This window comes from Danio rerio, chromosome 23, assembly GCF_052040795.2.
Source record: "Danio rerio strain M-AB ecotype USA chromosome 23, GRCz13ab, whole genome shotgun sequence".
Lineage (NCBI taxonomy): Eukaryota > Metazoa > Chordata > Actinopteri > Cypriniformes > Danionidae > Danio > Danio rerio.
In genome coordinates, this window is record NC_141043.1 from 39921537 (window position 1) to 39938156 (window position 16620).

The 16620-nt window shown below is 35.6% G+C and overlaps 1 protein-coding gene and 1 long non-coding RNA gene across 12 annotated transcripts in view; one reads left to right on the forward strand and one right to left on the reverse strand.

Moving 5' to 3' along the window:
- Positions 1-16620, forward strand: part of LOC141380535 (uncharacterized) — a 49578-nt gene that overhangs the window by 15580 nt on the left and 17378 nt on the right. For all 3 annotated transcript variants that reach the window (XR_015523862.1, XR_015523863.1, XR_015523861.1), the window contains exon 2: positions 2806-3163. This is a non-coding gene — a long non-coding RNA (uncharacterized LOC141380535). The remainder of the gene's footprint in view (positions 1-2805; positions 3164-16620) is intronic.
- The window catches only part of agap2 (ArfGAP with GTPase domain, ankyrin repeat and PH domain 2), a 47891-nt gene continuing 33676 nt past the window's right edge, over positions 2406-16620 (reverse strand). For 4 of the 9 annotated variants that reach the window (XM_087305945.1, XM_087305946.1, XM_087305942.1 and 1 more), the window contains 7 exons: positions 16082-16189; positions 14650-14787; positions 10348-10496; positions 8503-8593; positions 8192-8414; positions 6250-6517; positions 2406-3150 (listed from right to left, as the gene is read on the reverse strand). In XM_087305945.1, the coding sequence (XP_087162071.1) occupies positions 2944-3150; positions 6250-6517; positions 8192-8414; positions 8503-8593; positions 10348-10496; positions 14650-14787; positions 16082-16189 (1184 nt within the window). In that variant the 3' untranslated portion in view covers positions 2406-2943. 9 annotated transcript variants of the gene reach the window in all.

Genomic DNA, 16620 nt, shown 5'->3' on the forward strand with positions numbered 1-16620 from the left:
TGTCTGTAATTAGCAAGTGCTTCTTCAGATCTGACTAATGCCGCAGTCACACTAGAGTTTGTGTGTGCGAAATTCCATTATATGGCGCTGCGAAAAGGGGCAGAATTAAACAAATGATTAGACAATTAAAAAAGCGAGCGATTGGTCCATGTTTTAAAATTCTGTCTAAATTTTGCAGGTCTGAGTTCAGGAAGCTTGAACTTTCCAATGCAGTGAACAGCGAAACTTGCCGCATGAACTTGCGTTTCTGGTCTGACGCGTTCGCGTGTGTATTAAATGGAAGTCTATGGAGAGAAAAGCCCAGTGTGACCACAGCTTTAGTTGTGTTTGATCAGGGTTAGAGCTGAAATATGCAGGAAGGTAGAGCACATCTGCTTTCGACATTATTCCAGTGCATTCCCAGTCACACAATGGCATAAGACGGTAATATTGGGTTAGATTTAGGTCGGATGTCTGGTGACCAAAATTCAATGCTGTGTCAGGAAGTGACCAAAATCCAATGTCGAGTCAACATAAACCAACTTCACATTGATGTCAAATACTGACATGTATTCAACTAAATTCCAACATCTCATAGACGTCATAGTAGTAACATCCACACAACATCATTAGACGCTGTTGATATTTGGTTGTTTTTAGGTTGCGTTGGCAAGTGACCAAAATCCATCGTCTGGCATATCCAACATCTGACCAACCCGATTTTCATATCCACCCAAAATGCATCGATCTGTGCCTGCTGGGTTGTGGAACGGATTGAGTGCACTTTAGAAGGTCCACTATGGATTCGGACACACACCACTACAATTTACTGCTTCCTATGCACTACTTAAGGGTACAGGGGGTTATTTCATTCATTCATTCATTTTTTTTGTGGCTTAGTCCCCTTATTAATCTGGGGTTGCCACAGCAGAATGAACTGCCAACTTATCCAGCATGTTTTATGCAGTGGATGACCTTCCAGCTGCAACTCATCCCTGGGAAACATCCATACTCACTCATTCACACACATACACTACGAACAATTTAGTCTACCAGATTCATCTACATCACCGGTGGAAACCCATGCCAACATGCAAACTCTACACAGAAATGCCAACTGACCCAGCCGAGGCTCGATCCAGCGACCTTCTTGCTGTGAGGCGACCGTGCTACCCACTGCGCCACCGTGCCGCCCGGGGGTTATTTTGGATACAGAATAATATGATTAACGCTTTTACCACTTCTAAGCTGGATTATTGCAATACCTCAGTTTGTCTAAAAATCTTCTTTCTCCCATTTGCAGTTGGTCCAGAATGTAGTTCTGTTCACATTTGAGCAATTCTTGTTTTGTTGAAACAGTGAGTTTGTGGGATGTCATGCTTTCGTACAGCACTTTGGTCTGAAATGTTTTTTAGAGATAAAATTACCCTGGGGCCACACGGTAGCTTAGTGGTTAGCACTGTCCCCTTACAGCAAGAAGGTTGCTGGCTCGAGTCCTAGCTGGGTTAATTGACATTTCTGTGTAGAGTTTGCATGTTCTCCCCGTGTTTACATGGGTTTCCAAACACATGCACTATAGTTGAATTGAATAAACTAAACTTGCCTGAGTGTATGTGTGTGAATGATTGTGTATAGATGCTTCCCAGTACTGGGTTGCAGCTGGAAGAGCATCCGCTGTGTAAAACGTGTGCTGGATAAGTTGTCGATTCATTCCGCTGTGGCGACCTCTGATGAATAAAGACACTAAGCTGAAGGAAAATAAATGATTGAAAATTGTCTAATTGTAAAGCACAGTAAATAAACTCATTTGCAGTCTGTTCTGTCAACTTTAAGCCCGGTTTATACTTTTGCATCGAGAGATTGGCGTGACTAATGGTGCATGTCTTGCGTGTTGCTGTGCATTTATACTTCTGTGTGTTGTTTCTGTTCCTCTGCGATAACACTTCTGAAACGCTAGCTGGCAGTAGGTGTTTATGTTCCTCTGTGTCGAGTTTCTTCGCTGATGCTTTGATTTTTCTGAATGTTTCCTCAATGTACAAGTGGCTCACTCATTTTGAGGCAGGAACCGGCAGACGTGCAACAACTTTAACCATAAGGTGAACAAAACAAAACCTTTTATCTGGAGCTCCTTCATGGGACTCGACACGGCTTTCTGTCCCGTCCACACTTGTCAGAGCTATCAAGCCGACCAATCACAGAGATTGTGCTACGTGTCGTTTCGACGTGTGGTTAAATTTTTTTGAGAGGTATACGTGCGCTTGACGCAGAAGTATAAATCAGTATTTACTCTCTAGTATTTCGATTGACAAAAAGAGTTTCCTTCAACCTGGTGAGCTGCCTAAAATCATTCAAGGCATTAAAATATAGACATTGTCTTTTCTAATTTAAAAAAATGTAAAGTAATAAAATGGAAACCTACCAAGCAGTGCCGAAAAAGAGGTTGAAGATCAGCGTTTATTGTCTATGGTACTTAGAAATGATTCACAATGACAAATACTATTTCTTCTGGATATAAACATGATCTTACAGTATATTACCCTCAGCCATGATGTCTATTTCAAAGAACAATGGTAATGACAGTCATAATGGTAAATACATTCCCTCAGTTTGCTTTGGGAAACTCTCAAGCTACATTTTTTTTACTATGTAATGCATCTATATTACAGTATATTTATCAGCATATTATAAATATTGCTTTTTAGTTGTTAAAACAGTTTCCATTTTTCTTTTAAAAAGGCAAGTTGAAATTGTGTAGCCGTCATTCTAAGCCTGTTCTAACATGGACAATGATTTATTCTTTTTTTTCGTTCTTTTTTTATCTGCAAGGATGTACGTACAGTATAATACAGCACTCTTGGTGTTTTCCTGGGACGGAACTTCACAGACGTACGGAACACACAACTGTGTATGAGGAAGTAAAAATGGCCTTGGAGAAAATGTTTGTATATGATGAATGTTCAGGGGTTACGAGACTCTCCTCCTGGAATTGACTCGTCCGACACTCGTGATGCTACTTTTGCGGGACAGAACAGGAGTCGGGGAGGTGGGTGATGTCTCGCTGGGACATCCGTGTTGGACGAGGATCTCTGCACACTCTTTGCTCCCGGCTTGGCGCGCCAATGTCAGAGCGGTTCTACCTTGAGGATCCTTCGACTTCACATCACTGCCGTACTGTGGAGAACAAGTAAGAACAAAATATACATCTTAGACATGCATAAACAGTGTGATAGTGAGTTCAAGATGGAATAATACAGAAACTATATATTTTATCTCCCTAATGTCACCTATTTCCGAATTATAAAGCTCTTAGACCAAGAAAAAGGTGGATTGGCAATTATTAAAGGGCACCTATGGTGAAAAATCTACTTTTCAAGCTGTTTGGACATACACGTGTGTAAGTGTATATAGACTGTCATATTGGGGTGAAATAAACACACCCAGTCCTTTTTTTTCAAATTTAACAACATAAAAACAGTGGACCAATTGGAGCGGTTTTCAGATCATCCGCAACAAAGTGCGGTCCCCCCGCCCACCAATATTGATTGACAGCTGCGCGCATTAACATGTGTCCGTAGTAATGCATAAAATCATATCGACAAGACAGGATGAGTGCAAAGCAACCGGGAATAAAAGGTCTGTTCAGTTTGCTAGGATCATCAATCATCATCAGACGTGATCAAGAGTGAGTTTCACAAGTTTAACATGTTTTAAAACGTGTGCACGTGTGTGATGTAGTACAGCGATTCACTTTAGATTCACTTCATCAGCACATCCGTGTGTCTCTCTCACTGTCTCTCTGTGTGTGTGTGTGTGTCTGCGTGTCTACGCTATGTATGTGTGTGTGTCTGCGCAACGTGTCTGTGCTGTGTCTGTGTGTCTACGCTATATATGTGTGCATGTGTTTGCGCAACCTGTCTGTGCTATGTGTGTGTGTGTCTGCGTGTCTACGCTATGTATATGTGTGTGTCTGCGCTATGTGTGTGTGTGTCTGCGTGTCTGCGCTGTGTGTGAACTCATTCATGCATTAAATACTGATTCTGAAGTTCTTACTGTAGTATTTCTCACAAACGTTACGTGAGATCTGCTTCCTGAGGCAGCCGAGGGCGGCGATTGAGGCATGTTGCTGAGATAGGCGGGGATGACTAGCCTTAAAGGCCCAGTGCAAAAAAACAGCAACAACCTTTTTTCCAGCTATAATACAGACACTTCAAACAGCTATAATAAATACTCTGATGGGTGTTTTGAGCTGAAACTTTACAGACACATTCTGGGGACACAAAAGACTTACAGTATAATAAATATGAAAAAAGGGGTAACCTATGTGCCCTTTAATATTATTAGCAGAATTTGTGCAGAAAAAAACTGCATTACCCAAGAGATACAGAAAATCCACCAAATTAAAATCCTCTTTTCCATTTTTATTTAATTCAATTCCATTTATGTTTATTTCTATTGCGCTTTTACAATGTAGATTGTGTCAAAACAGTTTAACAAAGAAATTCTAGTAAATCAGTTTTCAGAGTGGAAGTTCAGTTTAGTTCAGTTCAGTGCGGTTTAAATTTCACTGCTGAAAGTCTAAACAATGAAGACATCAATGCGCAAGTCCCAAACCAAGCAAGCCAGTGGCGACAGTGGCGAGGAACAAACTTCACCAACTTATAAAAGTGAAGGAAAAAAAAAATTTAAGAGAAAGCAGGCTTTTATCAGGTGTCTATATTATCTGAATCTCTTGGGAAAAAAAATGCATCCCCGCCTGCCACAGTAGCTATGTTTCCATTCAAAGATGCAAATTAAACTCATGTGCAAAAACTGGAATATTGCATAAAAGATGTGCGAATAAAGCAGCGTTGCCATCCAACGAGTCAAAGAGAGCAAATTCCTGATTAACTGGCACCAAATATCAACAGTAAAAACTGAATTTTCTGCGGTAGGAGAAGCTGCGTCAATCTTTTCTTCATTTAATAAATGACTTGCATCTCAGAAGACAATGCCGACATGCAATGAACGCCTGGTGGCATTTGAAGCCATGAGATGCGGAGCATAGACACTCTTGACAATTCTGAAGGTAAATAATAATATAATACCACTACCACTTAATATAATACAACGTTTCAGATGTTTTGCAATGTGCTAAGCCTGCTGTTTTTACATTTTTATCACCAAATGGTCTGTTATAACAAGATCACATGACCTTTTTGTAATATGCATTCTGAAATTTGTTTGGTAAAAGTGTTTCTATTGTAGTTTATGCACATCTTTTCTCATTGTATAAAAAATGTATCCTTCTCAGTTATGCGCATACATTTTTATGTGCATTTTCAAAATGTTTGCACATCTCGATGTTTCCATCAACCAATTTTTTTTATGCACAATTGTGCATATCCAAAATGCGCATAAAAATAGGTGTATGGAAACATAGCTACCGAGCAGCCACAAGCTGCATTAAAGTGACGTCCAACACTACCCTCATTATTACTTAAGACGTCGATCCACCAATAATATCCGATTCGCTCCAAATTCACACACATATGCTATATTTAATTTATAACACAGTAACCTTGACATCACAGGCAGATCTAAACCAAAATGTGTTAAAACCAAAATGTAAAAGGTGTACATGCTTTATAGGAATTTGAAAATGAAAGCATCTTCATTCAACTTCATCCCGCAGCACTATTTAAAGGGTCATGACACCCCCCACTTTCGGTTAAAGTCTACTTCAGAATTTTTTCAAAAGATGCATGATTAATGGGCGTGGAGCTCCGCGAGCATAGGGCAGGAGTGGGCGTGGACAGCAGGGGAGAAGGGGAGCGAATAACTGTTGTTGACAGTTAGCTCACAAAATGAGACACAAACCCTGAGGAGACGCATGAGTTTATAGTTTACAACGTTAAAATGCAAAGAAATAAAAAGTAATTTAATGCCCTGCTACATTTGTTATTCGTAATTTCATATACACATAACCACAATTTATATCATTATAAAGATAGTGTGTTCATGTAAACACTATAAATGAGGATTCTCCCTCGATCCCCGAGTCTATTATAGATCTGAATGCAGACTCTGAGTGCAGCAGGTCTCCTGACCTGTCTATTTTAACCATTAGCCCTGCTGGTAATATAGAGGATTTAGGCAAACACAGCAGCACGGCAATGTGTCTGAATGTGAACGAACTTTCATTTGAACGATCCTTGTATTTAATATCCTTCATTTGTGATTGAACTGAAAAAGAAAAGTATGTGTGAACAGAAGCTGTAAACGGTGAATTACCCAGACCAGCAGCTGTGTCATGACCACGTCTCCCAGCTGGCAGGCCGCATGTAAGGCGCTGTGATGCTGCTGTCCTGCTCCTTCCGGCGGGATGTTGATCAGCTCCTTGGTGCTGTGAGCAAGGAGCAGTAGAAGATTGGGAAGATCCCTGTTGATGACTGCTTTAAGCAACCAAGTGGACATCGTGTCCTCTGAACACTGAGCAGGCAAGGGCGACACAAACGCTCGCTGTTCGTATTTGGCACGGATCCACGACTCCCTCTGCTCTCTGAGACCAACACAAAATAAAGGCCAAATAATTAATTGAGTGGCGAACCACATTAGCTTTTTTTTTTTAATTAAATTAAATTTAATCTTATTATTCTTCAAATATAATGAGGTCAGTAAATATTTTGAATGAAATTAATCTGACAAGGATGCATTAAATTTTGTTTTCAATTTCTGTTCTTTATTATAATATTTTAAACATTCTATTCATCAACAAATGTTGAATTAATATATCACAATTTCTATCAAGTGTATCAAGCAGAACTTGTGCAGCAAATTGATTTGCATATTAACATATTAATTTCTGAAAGATCGTGTGAGAGAGAAAAGCCAGTTTTGCCATCACATGAATTAATTATTTATTGATTAAATAGATTTAGGATTTTCTGGTGCATTTGCAGAAATGCTAATTAATGTACACTGTCTCTGCCAAATAAACAAATAAATAAATAAAACTAATAATAATAAATCATAATAATTATAATAAATCATTAATAAATTTAAATAACCAAACCAACTTAAATTTTTCCAACAAACATTTATTTTATTTGATTTTATTTTAAAGAATAAATAGATTTTAAATCATAACATTAAACAATTAAATAACAATAATGTAAAATTATAATAAATCATTAATACATTTAAATAACCAAACCAACCTCAATTTTCTTAACAAAAAATATTTTGTTTTATTATTAGTGAATAAATAGATTTTAAAATATAACAGAAACCAATTAAATGATGAAAATAATAGCAATAATAATAATAATAAAATAATAATAAATCATTAATAAATTTAAATAACCAAACCAACATTAATTATTCCAACAAAAATGTATTTTATTTTAATGATTAAATAAATTTTAACACAGGAAAAACAATTAAAAGTTAAATAATAAATTCTAGTAAATCATTAATAAATTAAAATAACCAAATAAACCTTAATTTTTTCCAATGAAAATGTATTTTATTTTATTTTAATGATAAAATAAATTTTAAAACATAACAGAAAACAAACAAACAAATAATAATAATAAAATGATAATAAATCATTAATAAATTAAAAATAACCTCGCCAACCTCAATTTGTCCAACAAAAAGTATTTAATTTAGTTTAATTTTTTTAAAATAGATTTTAAAACATAACAGAAAACAATTAAATCATAATAATAATCATAATAAATAATTAATCAATTAAAATAACCAAACAAACCAAAAAATTTTAACAAAATGTATTTTATTTTATTTTTATATTAATGATTAAATACATTTTAAAACTCAAAAGAAAACAATTAAATAATAATAAATATAATAATAAAAACATTAATAAATTTTTTTAAACCAACCTCAATTTTTTCAACAAAAATGTATTTTATTTTAATGTAATGATTAAATGGATTTTAAAACGTAACAGAAAACAATTAAATAATAATAATAATAATAATAATAATAATAATACAATTATAATAATAATAAAAAAATTATAAATCAATAATAAATTTAAATAACCAAACCAACCTCAATTATTTTAACAAAAATATTTTATTTTATTTTATAGACAGGCCTTGCTATATTATTGCTTTAGGCATATTTTCTTACACTTAACTGTTCATACCTTGCAATATTTGTTTAAAAAACGTTTAGTTTTTTTCACTGATTTTACTGACAACCTCACCTTGTTGCTTCAGGTGTCAATTTCTGGCACCCCTGTGTACAAGTCTCCCAAATATGGTTGGCCATGTGGTTTCCTATAGCCGAAAGAACTTTAGTGAGCTCACTGGGCCAGACATCCAGGTCTAGCGAGCGCACACGGGACAGGTGCGTGCCCAGATTTCGATGTATCCCTGAACACTCAATGCAGATTAGAGCGCCCAGATTAAGACTTGCCCATGTTGGATCTGCAAGGAGACCACAATATCAATGACAAAAAATTAGACATAGGCTTTTTATTGATTTCGTTCTCATTATAATATAGGACAGGCTTACTTGGTGCTGCACAGTCCACACAGAGGTCGTTCCCTTTGGCGTTTCGAATGGCCTGCAGGGCAACAGCTTCACTTTGGCTGTTCCTTCGAGCCTGAGAGATGAAAATTAAGTCTATTAATTTGTAATATCTCCAGTGTGTTGCTTCTTAATATGTGTTTTGTATGTAGGATTAAGCAGGCATGCATGTTTTGTTTGTTTGTTGTTAACTGGGGCAAGAGCTTTAAAGGCTCCTCTCTCTTCCGGAAATGGGGCGGGAAGAAGAAGCTCATTTGCATTTAAAGAGACGCACAAGTAAATGTGTTTTTGGTGCTACCAAAAACAAGGAGTTTTTTTTAATTATTGTTAAAAGTATAGTTCAACCAAAATGGAAAACTCTATTCTTGCTTTTGTTGAACACAAAGGAAGCTATTTTAAAAAAAAAATGTTGGAAAAAAGCAGCAGCCATTGATATTTGTAGTAATTTTATACCACATTTCCAACATTCTTCAGAATATCTTATTCTGTGTTCAACAGAATGATTTTAGTTTTGGAGAATGGTTTTGAGATAAAATGTCATTGTGACACAGAGATTTACTTTATATTACCTTTTATTTATATTACATTGTGAGAGAAAAAAGGCTATGCTATTTTTAGTTTTACTCGTCTTTCCCCGTACAACTGTGTAAATATTCCTAAATTAAGATACGTTTACTTGAGAAGCAAAATTAATAATTTCCTACAAAAAAAAGTGTCAGAATTAAAGTCACTTCATTTTTGGTGCATATAATAATAATAATAATAATAATAATAATAAAAATAATAAATTGTATCCAAAATAAAGGTTTATTTGACAATATATGTGTGTGTATTTATTATGTATATATAAATGTATGCATATATTTGAGAAAAATTGTATATGTGTATGTATATGATACAAGTTATATGAAAACGTAAATATCTAATGTATGTAAGTAGGGGCAGCAAGGTGGCTCAGTGGTTAGCTCTGTCGCCTCACAGCAAGAAGGTCGCTGGTTTGAGTATCGGCTGGGACAGTTGGCATTTCTGTGTGGAGTTTGATGTTCTCCCCCTGTTGGTGTCGATTTCCTCTTGGTGCTCCGGTTTCCCGCTCATGTCCAACGACAAGCGCTATAGGTGAATTGAATAAGCTAAATTGGCCGTAGTGTATGTGTGTGAATGCAAGAGTGTATGGGTGTTTCCCAGTGTTGATTGTTGGCTGGAAGGGCATCTGCTGCATATTAATAAAAGGACTAAGCCGAAAAGAAAATGAATGAATATTATGTCAAAACAAACTTTTATTTTGGATGGGACTAATTGCGATTTATCTTTGTCCAGCACTTATTTTTATATATAAACCTACTAACTAAAAGAACTAATTTTCATGTTGTCTCTTATTTTTTATTTTTTTCAAATATATTCATACATAATTATATTCAGGATTTCTATTGAATAAAAAAGTCAATACATGTTGGGATCCATATTGCACATAAAAAGCAAGAGTGTTTCAGCACTAAAGTTGGTATGTTTGTATTGTAAATCTTTAAAAGATATTCCTGCACTGCAAAAATAATTATATGTCTTGAATTTTTAAAACAAATATCTAAAGATGATTAAATCAAGAATTATTAATTGAAATTAAAAAGCAAAATGATAAAAAAAAAAGCTCAACATTAAGTTACTTAAGTGAAAAAAATATCTGCTCAATGGGCTCAGAACCCCGAATTTATTCAGCAAATGTGTTTCTGTCATAGTTTATGCTAATTTTTTCTTATCAGATAAAAAGTCTATTCCAAAATGTGCATCAAAATAGGTGAATGCAAATATTGACAGCTTTGCCATCCTCCTCACCTTATTTCTGCTCTCACAGCTCTGCAGGCTGGCCAGAATCTGGCTCTCAATGGCCTGAACCCAGGCATCTCTGTCCTCCTGACTCTGAGCTTCAAAATGCCAGCTCTGTCCAGTGCTGGAGATGATGATGAAGTCCACGCTTTCCTCCTCTGTGTGGACAAGAGAGCGACACTTATTTACAGCAGGGGAACAGATCAATAACACAGCCATCATGTCCTCTGACTAATGTATGGCCTCTAAATAATTATGTGTTGGAGGGAGACAGAAACTCAGACAGAAACACTCAGATCCATTTGCTGTAATCTGATGAAAGACAGACACGGACATAGACTGCAGAAAAGATGAATAAAAAAACAGTACATTCGAAGCCATTACCAACATAGGGTAAAAATATATACACATTTCAAGATATATTTTAAATATACTTTAAAATATACAAAAACATGCAAAAATAAAATATATATTAGACTTTTTTCCACATAATAATGTATATTTAAACAATAAAAATATATTTTAAATATTTATTTAAAAGCATTTAAAAATGTAATTGTCTAATTATAAATATAACTATAAAGATTATATTTATTTATTGTTTGAAAAAGTAAACAAGGAATATACTTTACGAAAACACATTGGGAAATCTGTTCTTAACTGCCACTGTAATGGACAAAAATCAAAGCTATATGTGTATATTTGTATTATAAATATGTTCTATTTATATTTATTTATATTTTTTATTTGAAACATAATTTTGAAATATATATATATATATATATATTTAAAATATATTTCAAGTTCTACAAACAATTATCCAAAAATACAAATATGTTTGTATTTTTTACACACTGTATCAGGGCTCAACAACAAGGACTGCCCGATGGCCCGGGGCCAGCGTGAGAGAGGCTCTGGACAGTAGACAGGATTGTTACTGGCCCGATTGGGCCATTGCTGCCTTGTAAACAAAGTTTAATTTGCCTGCAACTATTTGTCAATTGCGTGCAAATAAAGTCTTAGAATCGAGAAACCGTTTGTGCTTTTAAGCCTCTAAACGCTCCTTCTCTATGAAACACCATATTGCTTTTCGGTTCCTCTTATCTGATTGGATATTGTGAGCACTATATTTTTAGAGATGGGAACATGACGGCAACATCAAATTATGAGGCTAAAAGAAAACATCTGTTTCTAACATCTTGGTTGCAAACATTTGTGTGGGTACAACACGACGAAAAAATGAAGAGATGTTTTGCAGTTTGCCGTCAGTTTGGCAAGTCAGCCATTTTTTGTTTTGCAGAAAAATACAAAATCATTTTTGTTTACATAACACTTCGAATTTTGCTCATTATACGTTTATTAAAATTTTTTTAAATATTTAAAATGCAGATTCACAGACATTATTTTCACACATTATTTAAAACCTGGCTAAGAAATAGCTATTAACCTTATTTTTTGTTGGGGCTAGTGAACATTTCGGCAGGGCAAGTAAAAATCTGAACCATTGGCACAATCGGGCCAGTATGAAAAATCCTTAGCGTTGAACCCTGTGTGTGTTAACCGTTATTTACATGGACCACAACCGCCATGAGTCTTGCACTGATCAACACCCACTTCAGCTGTAAACAATCTAGACTGACGCACACAGCTACATATCATTTACATTCACCCTGGGGTGTAGATTTAGTGTGGACGGAGGGGACACGTCCACACCAATGTCCACCAACTACTGAAATGTCCAGACCAATAATTTAATTGACTTCAAGATTCTTGCTGTCAGTATTACCCTAGACATGCAGAAAGGGATAAATCACGTTCTCTCCTTGACATATATGAACAATGTGATAGGCTGTGCCTTCCCGTGCTGTTATATGAGAGGCTGTAGCTGCGTTCAGATGAAATAATGCTAAAACTGCACAGGAAAATTTTCCGCATAAGATTAAGGGGCCGATCACACCGAACACAACTTTACGTTCCAAAAACGCGAGGCGCACCTCACTGCAAGAAGTGCAGTTTGCTTTTTATGTCGCTAGGCAACGACTGAATCAGCTGAGTACTGTGCAAGAGTGTTGCTGTTGATATTAATATAATTTTAATATTTAATAATATTCTGATATTCAAGATTTGTGAAGTCATACAGCTCCGGATAACTCAAAACAGCAACCACAAGTCTCTCCTCCATCTTCAAAAGTCTCTGTTGTCTCTTGAAAGCATAAGGCACCTCAACGGAAACCCCGCCTCTGCTTTAATTTGATTGGAGAATAAAAAAGTTGCTAGTGACATAACAGAGTTGACTTTTTTAAACTGCGAATGCTTAAACTGCTTATGCGCCCTGCGCGCAATGGCAAAAACGCGAAGCGTGCTAGGCACATAAGCAGCGGGCAAAACGCTCATGGCCATTAGTAAACCATTCATAAGAGGCACTTCTCAACGCATGAACCGCGTTGGGTGTGATCGGCCTCTTAGGTTTGTGAGGTGTCCACAATAGTGAGGATGGTGGCAGCACAAAAAGGTGGACAAAGGAACTTTTTCCAACTTTTTTCTCCCGTACCCACCAATGTCAAGAGCAAACCTACGCCCTTGCAATCACCATACTCCCTATATAAACGCCATTCTCCTGCATACCTATTGCTGAGGCTTGTTACTGTTTATGTGCTTTTTAAAGCGTTTACTTGTGTTAACCTGTCTGGGTTTTGATCTCTGGACTGTTTACACTGTTTTCGACCTGCCCTGACCATCGCCTGTTATCTGGATTACTCTTTGGATTTTCTCTGTTGTTCTCTTTGCTCCTGTTTACCCTTGCCTGTATGACCATCCCATTTTATAATAAAGCTGCATTTGGAACTATCTTGATTGTCAGCACATCCTGACATAACATACAGAGAACGGTCGAAAACAGGGTAAATAGTCCAGGGATCAGGACACAGGCATGCTAAAATGTGTAAACGCTTCGAAATGCACATAAACAGTAACAAGACTCAGCAATAGGGATGCAGGAGAATGGCGTTACATCTGTTTGTTAAGTGTGACGTCATTCAGAGTGGCTTTCTGGTCCAATCGCTCTATCAAACTGTAAGGGGAGACTCAATAAATAGTAATAATAAACGTTTACAAAGCCTTGTAATACTTTCGATAATCACAATTGCAATATCCATGCCTAAATTCCGATGGCCAGAAAGTGATGTATTTTTTAGAAATTGTTCAAATATTGGTGTTTGTGATGCAGTAAGTGAGACTGTTGTGTACACCATGATTTCCTATCAAATTCACTTTATTACAATTCATTGGTGACCCCTGCTTTAATGTGTGATATGACTAATAAGTGGTCATAAACAAATATGTTCTCAATTCAAATGATCCCAGAAACAGTATTTCATATGTCACGACCTAACAAGCGGATTGGCAGTATGATGAGTGTAAATGATATCCAGCTGTGTATGTCAGTCTAGATTGTTTACAGCTGTAGTGGGTGTAGATTGGTGCAAAGACTCATGGCAGTTGTAGTCCATGTAACTAGCATACTGATAAGCTGGAGTGCTCTGTCAAGAGTTGAATGGGCACTCCAGCTAATAATCACAACATATAAATTGTTTTCTTTTTCAAATTATTTATATATAATTGCATTTATATATAATGAATATAATAAGCAGTGTAAAAAATATTTGCCTATAAGCCTTTTACATCTAAATAATTTAAAACAAGGAACATACTTTACAAAAAAAAAAAACACACATTGGGAAATCTGTCCTTGGCTGCCAATATAATTGAAAAAACCCATGCTTTGTCCTACATAATTTACTCTGAACTATTTTGAAACCATTTCTTGAAAAATCATTTTATATTTGAAATAATGGTCACTTTAGACCTCCAACCGAGGTTCCCTGACCATGAAATACATTTAGGTTTATTAAGGCTGAAATTGAATACGTTTACATTTACACAATATATTTAAAATATATTTTAGTCAGAGAAAATATATATGTATATATATTTTACACCGTATACACGCTTCATACATTCAAGTTACCTGTTTTGTTAATGTTTCTCAAGCTACCAAAGCTTTTTAATTTCCACATTTTGCGCTTGGCTTGCGGTGCAAGAAATTAGTCCACGGCAGCAGAGGATAAGAGGAAAAAAAGTGAAGAGAAGAAAGAAGTAAAAGAGATTGGACCTTAGAGAAAGCAATAATTAATCAGGTCCACACTGCAATCATAAAGAAAAGCAGAGGAAAGCAAATCTGCAAACTCTTCTCAATAAAACATCAGATGGCTTTATTATCAGTGATAGTAGATCAATGGTACGGTCTGCTACCTTCAGCCTGACCGGCCGCTGCATCTCCTTTCAGATTAATACTTCGGTTTCGCTTCTTCTTCTTCCGGTCAGTCATTGGAGAAGACGGCATGTGCTCTTTTCCTAAAGGAGGACTTGTGGCTCCCTCGATGCTTGAGTCTATTACAAAAAAAAATAAATCATAGTGTTTTTTATCATAATGTTTCATGCTCCAGTTGTGTCATTTACTGTATTTTTTATTAAATATAGAAAGATTAATTACACTATTCCAAAATTAACAAAACAGTACTTTAGGCCCCGTTTACACTAGTATGTTTTAGTTTTAAAATGGCGTTTTAAAATGAAAACAATCCGCGTCCACACTAGCGTTTCAGAACAGCTCTCCGTGCACATTATACCACTGAAAATGCACATCATGTGACCACACACACACACATGTACTGCAGCGATGAGGGCTGTGCACGTCGGACTGTTCATCAAGGATCTACCGCTAGATCTAATCTCGCTATATTTGTTAAACCTGACATTTAATTCATCTTGTTGTCTGTATCTAACGACATATTCCCCGGCTTTGGTCTTTAAAATCTATTACTTGTTCTCAGGTAACGTGTTTTGACTGAGCGCAAAGATGAGTTACTATATTAATTAATGTAACCGCATACACTGATTCTGCACATTTGACTGATTGCTTGCCTTTATTTCCTAAATTGTATAAACTTATTGTACATTCTACTTTTATTATGATAATCAAAACTGATATTCAGCAAGAGAGGGTATGTGTCTTACTTTTAATAAAAATGAAAGGAGGCTGTCATGTTTTGTTACAAATACTGTATGCATACAGTGAAGATGACGATCATATAAATATGCAGCTACACGACACAATAATAATAATAATAATAATAATTATATATATATATATATATATATATATATATATATATATATATATATATATATATATCTTAAAGTGACATTTAAAGGCTTAACTATAGGTTAACTAGGCTGGTTAGGGTAATTAGGCAAGTTATTTCATAACGGTGGTTTGTTCTGTAGACCATTGGAAAAATATAGCTTAAAGGGGCTTGTTATTTTTACCTTAAAAAAGTTTTTAAAAAAATTAAAGTTGCTTTTATTAAAATAAAATAAAACAAATAAGACTTTCTCCAAAAGAAATAAATATTATCAGCCATACTGTGAAAATCTCCTTGCTCTGTTAAACATCATTTGGGAAATATTTGAAAAAAAGAAAACAAAATTCAAAGAGGGCTAATAATTCAGGGGGGCTAATAATTCTGACTTCAACTGTATATATAGACATCAGTTTTACACATATTAGTATGTGGATAGTTAAAATATAACATATGAAACTGAACTCCTGTTATTAAAAAAAGGATCTGCCAACACTGCTGTAGAGGAAAGAATAGAAGCTGTGAACTGACTATAAACATACCCACACTGAAGCCTTTATTAGACACAGAAGACGGGCAGCGCTTCACTTTCTGATCGTTAGGATATGACAAACCAGCTCTGGACGCCTCTTCTACAGTCAGAAGATTTGCTGGAAAAACAAAGAAATTGACAAAACAAACATAATTTTAGAAAGAAACATTTAAAAGTTTTCCTCTTACTTTATATAAAGAATCAGTCCCCCTCCCCTGGTCTTACCAAACCAACCCCCATTCCCCCTTTGAAATCAAAGTAATAAGCCAAAAGTCATGTTGCAGTAATCAATAAGAACAATAAATAAGCACAATTACAAATTTCATTCAACAATGGCAGTGATAAAGGGTCTTAAAGGGGACCTATTATGCAAAAATCACTTTTATAAGGGGTTTAAACAGTTATGTGGCAGCAGTCTGTGAATATAACCTGCTTCAAATGATAAAAATTAACTAATAACATTTTTTATAATCAGACCTTATAAAAACAAACACTTTTGATTGACAGAAACACTTTGATTGACATTCTCCTTTTGTACGTGTCATCAGA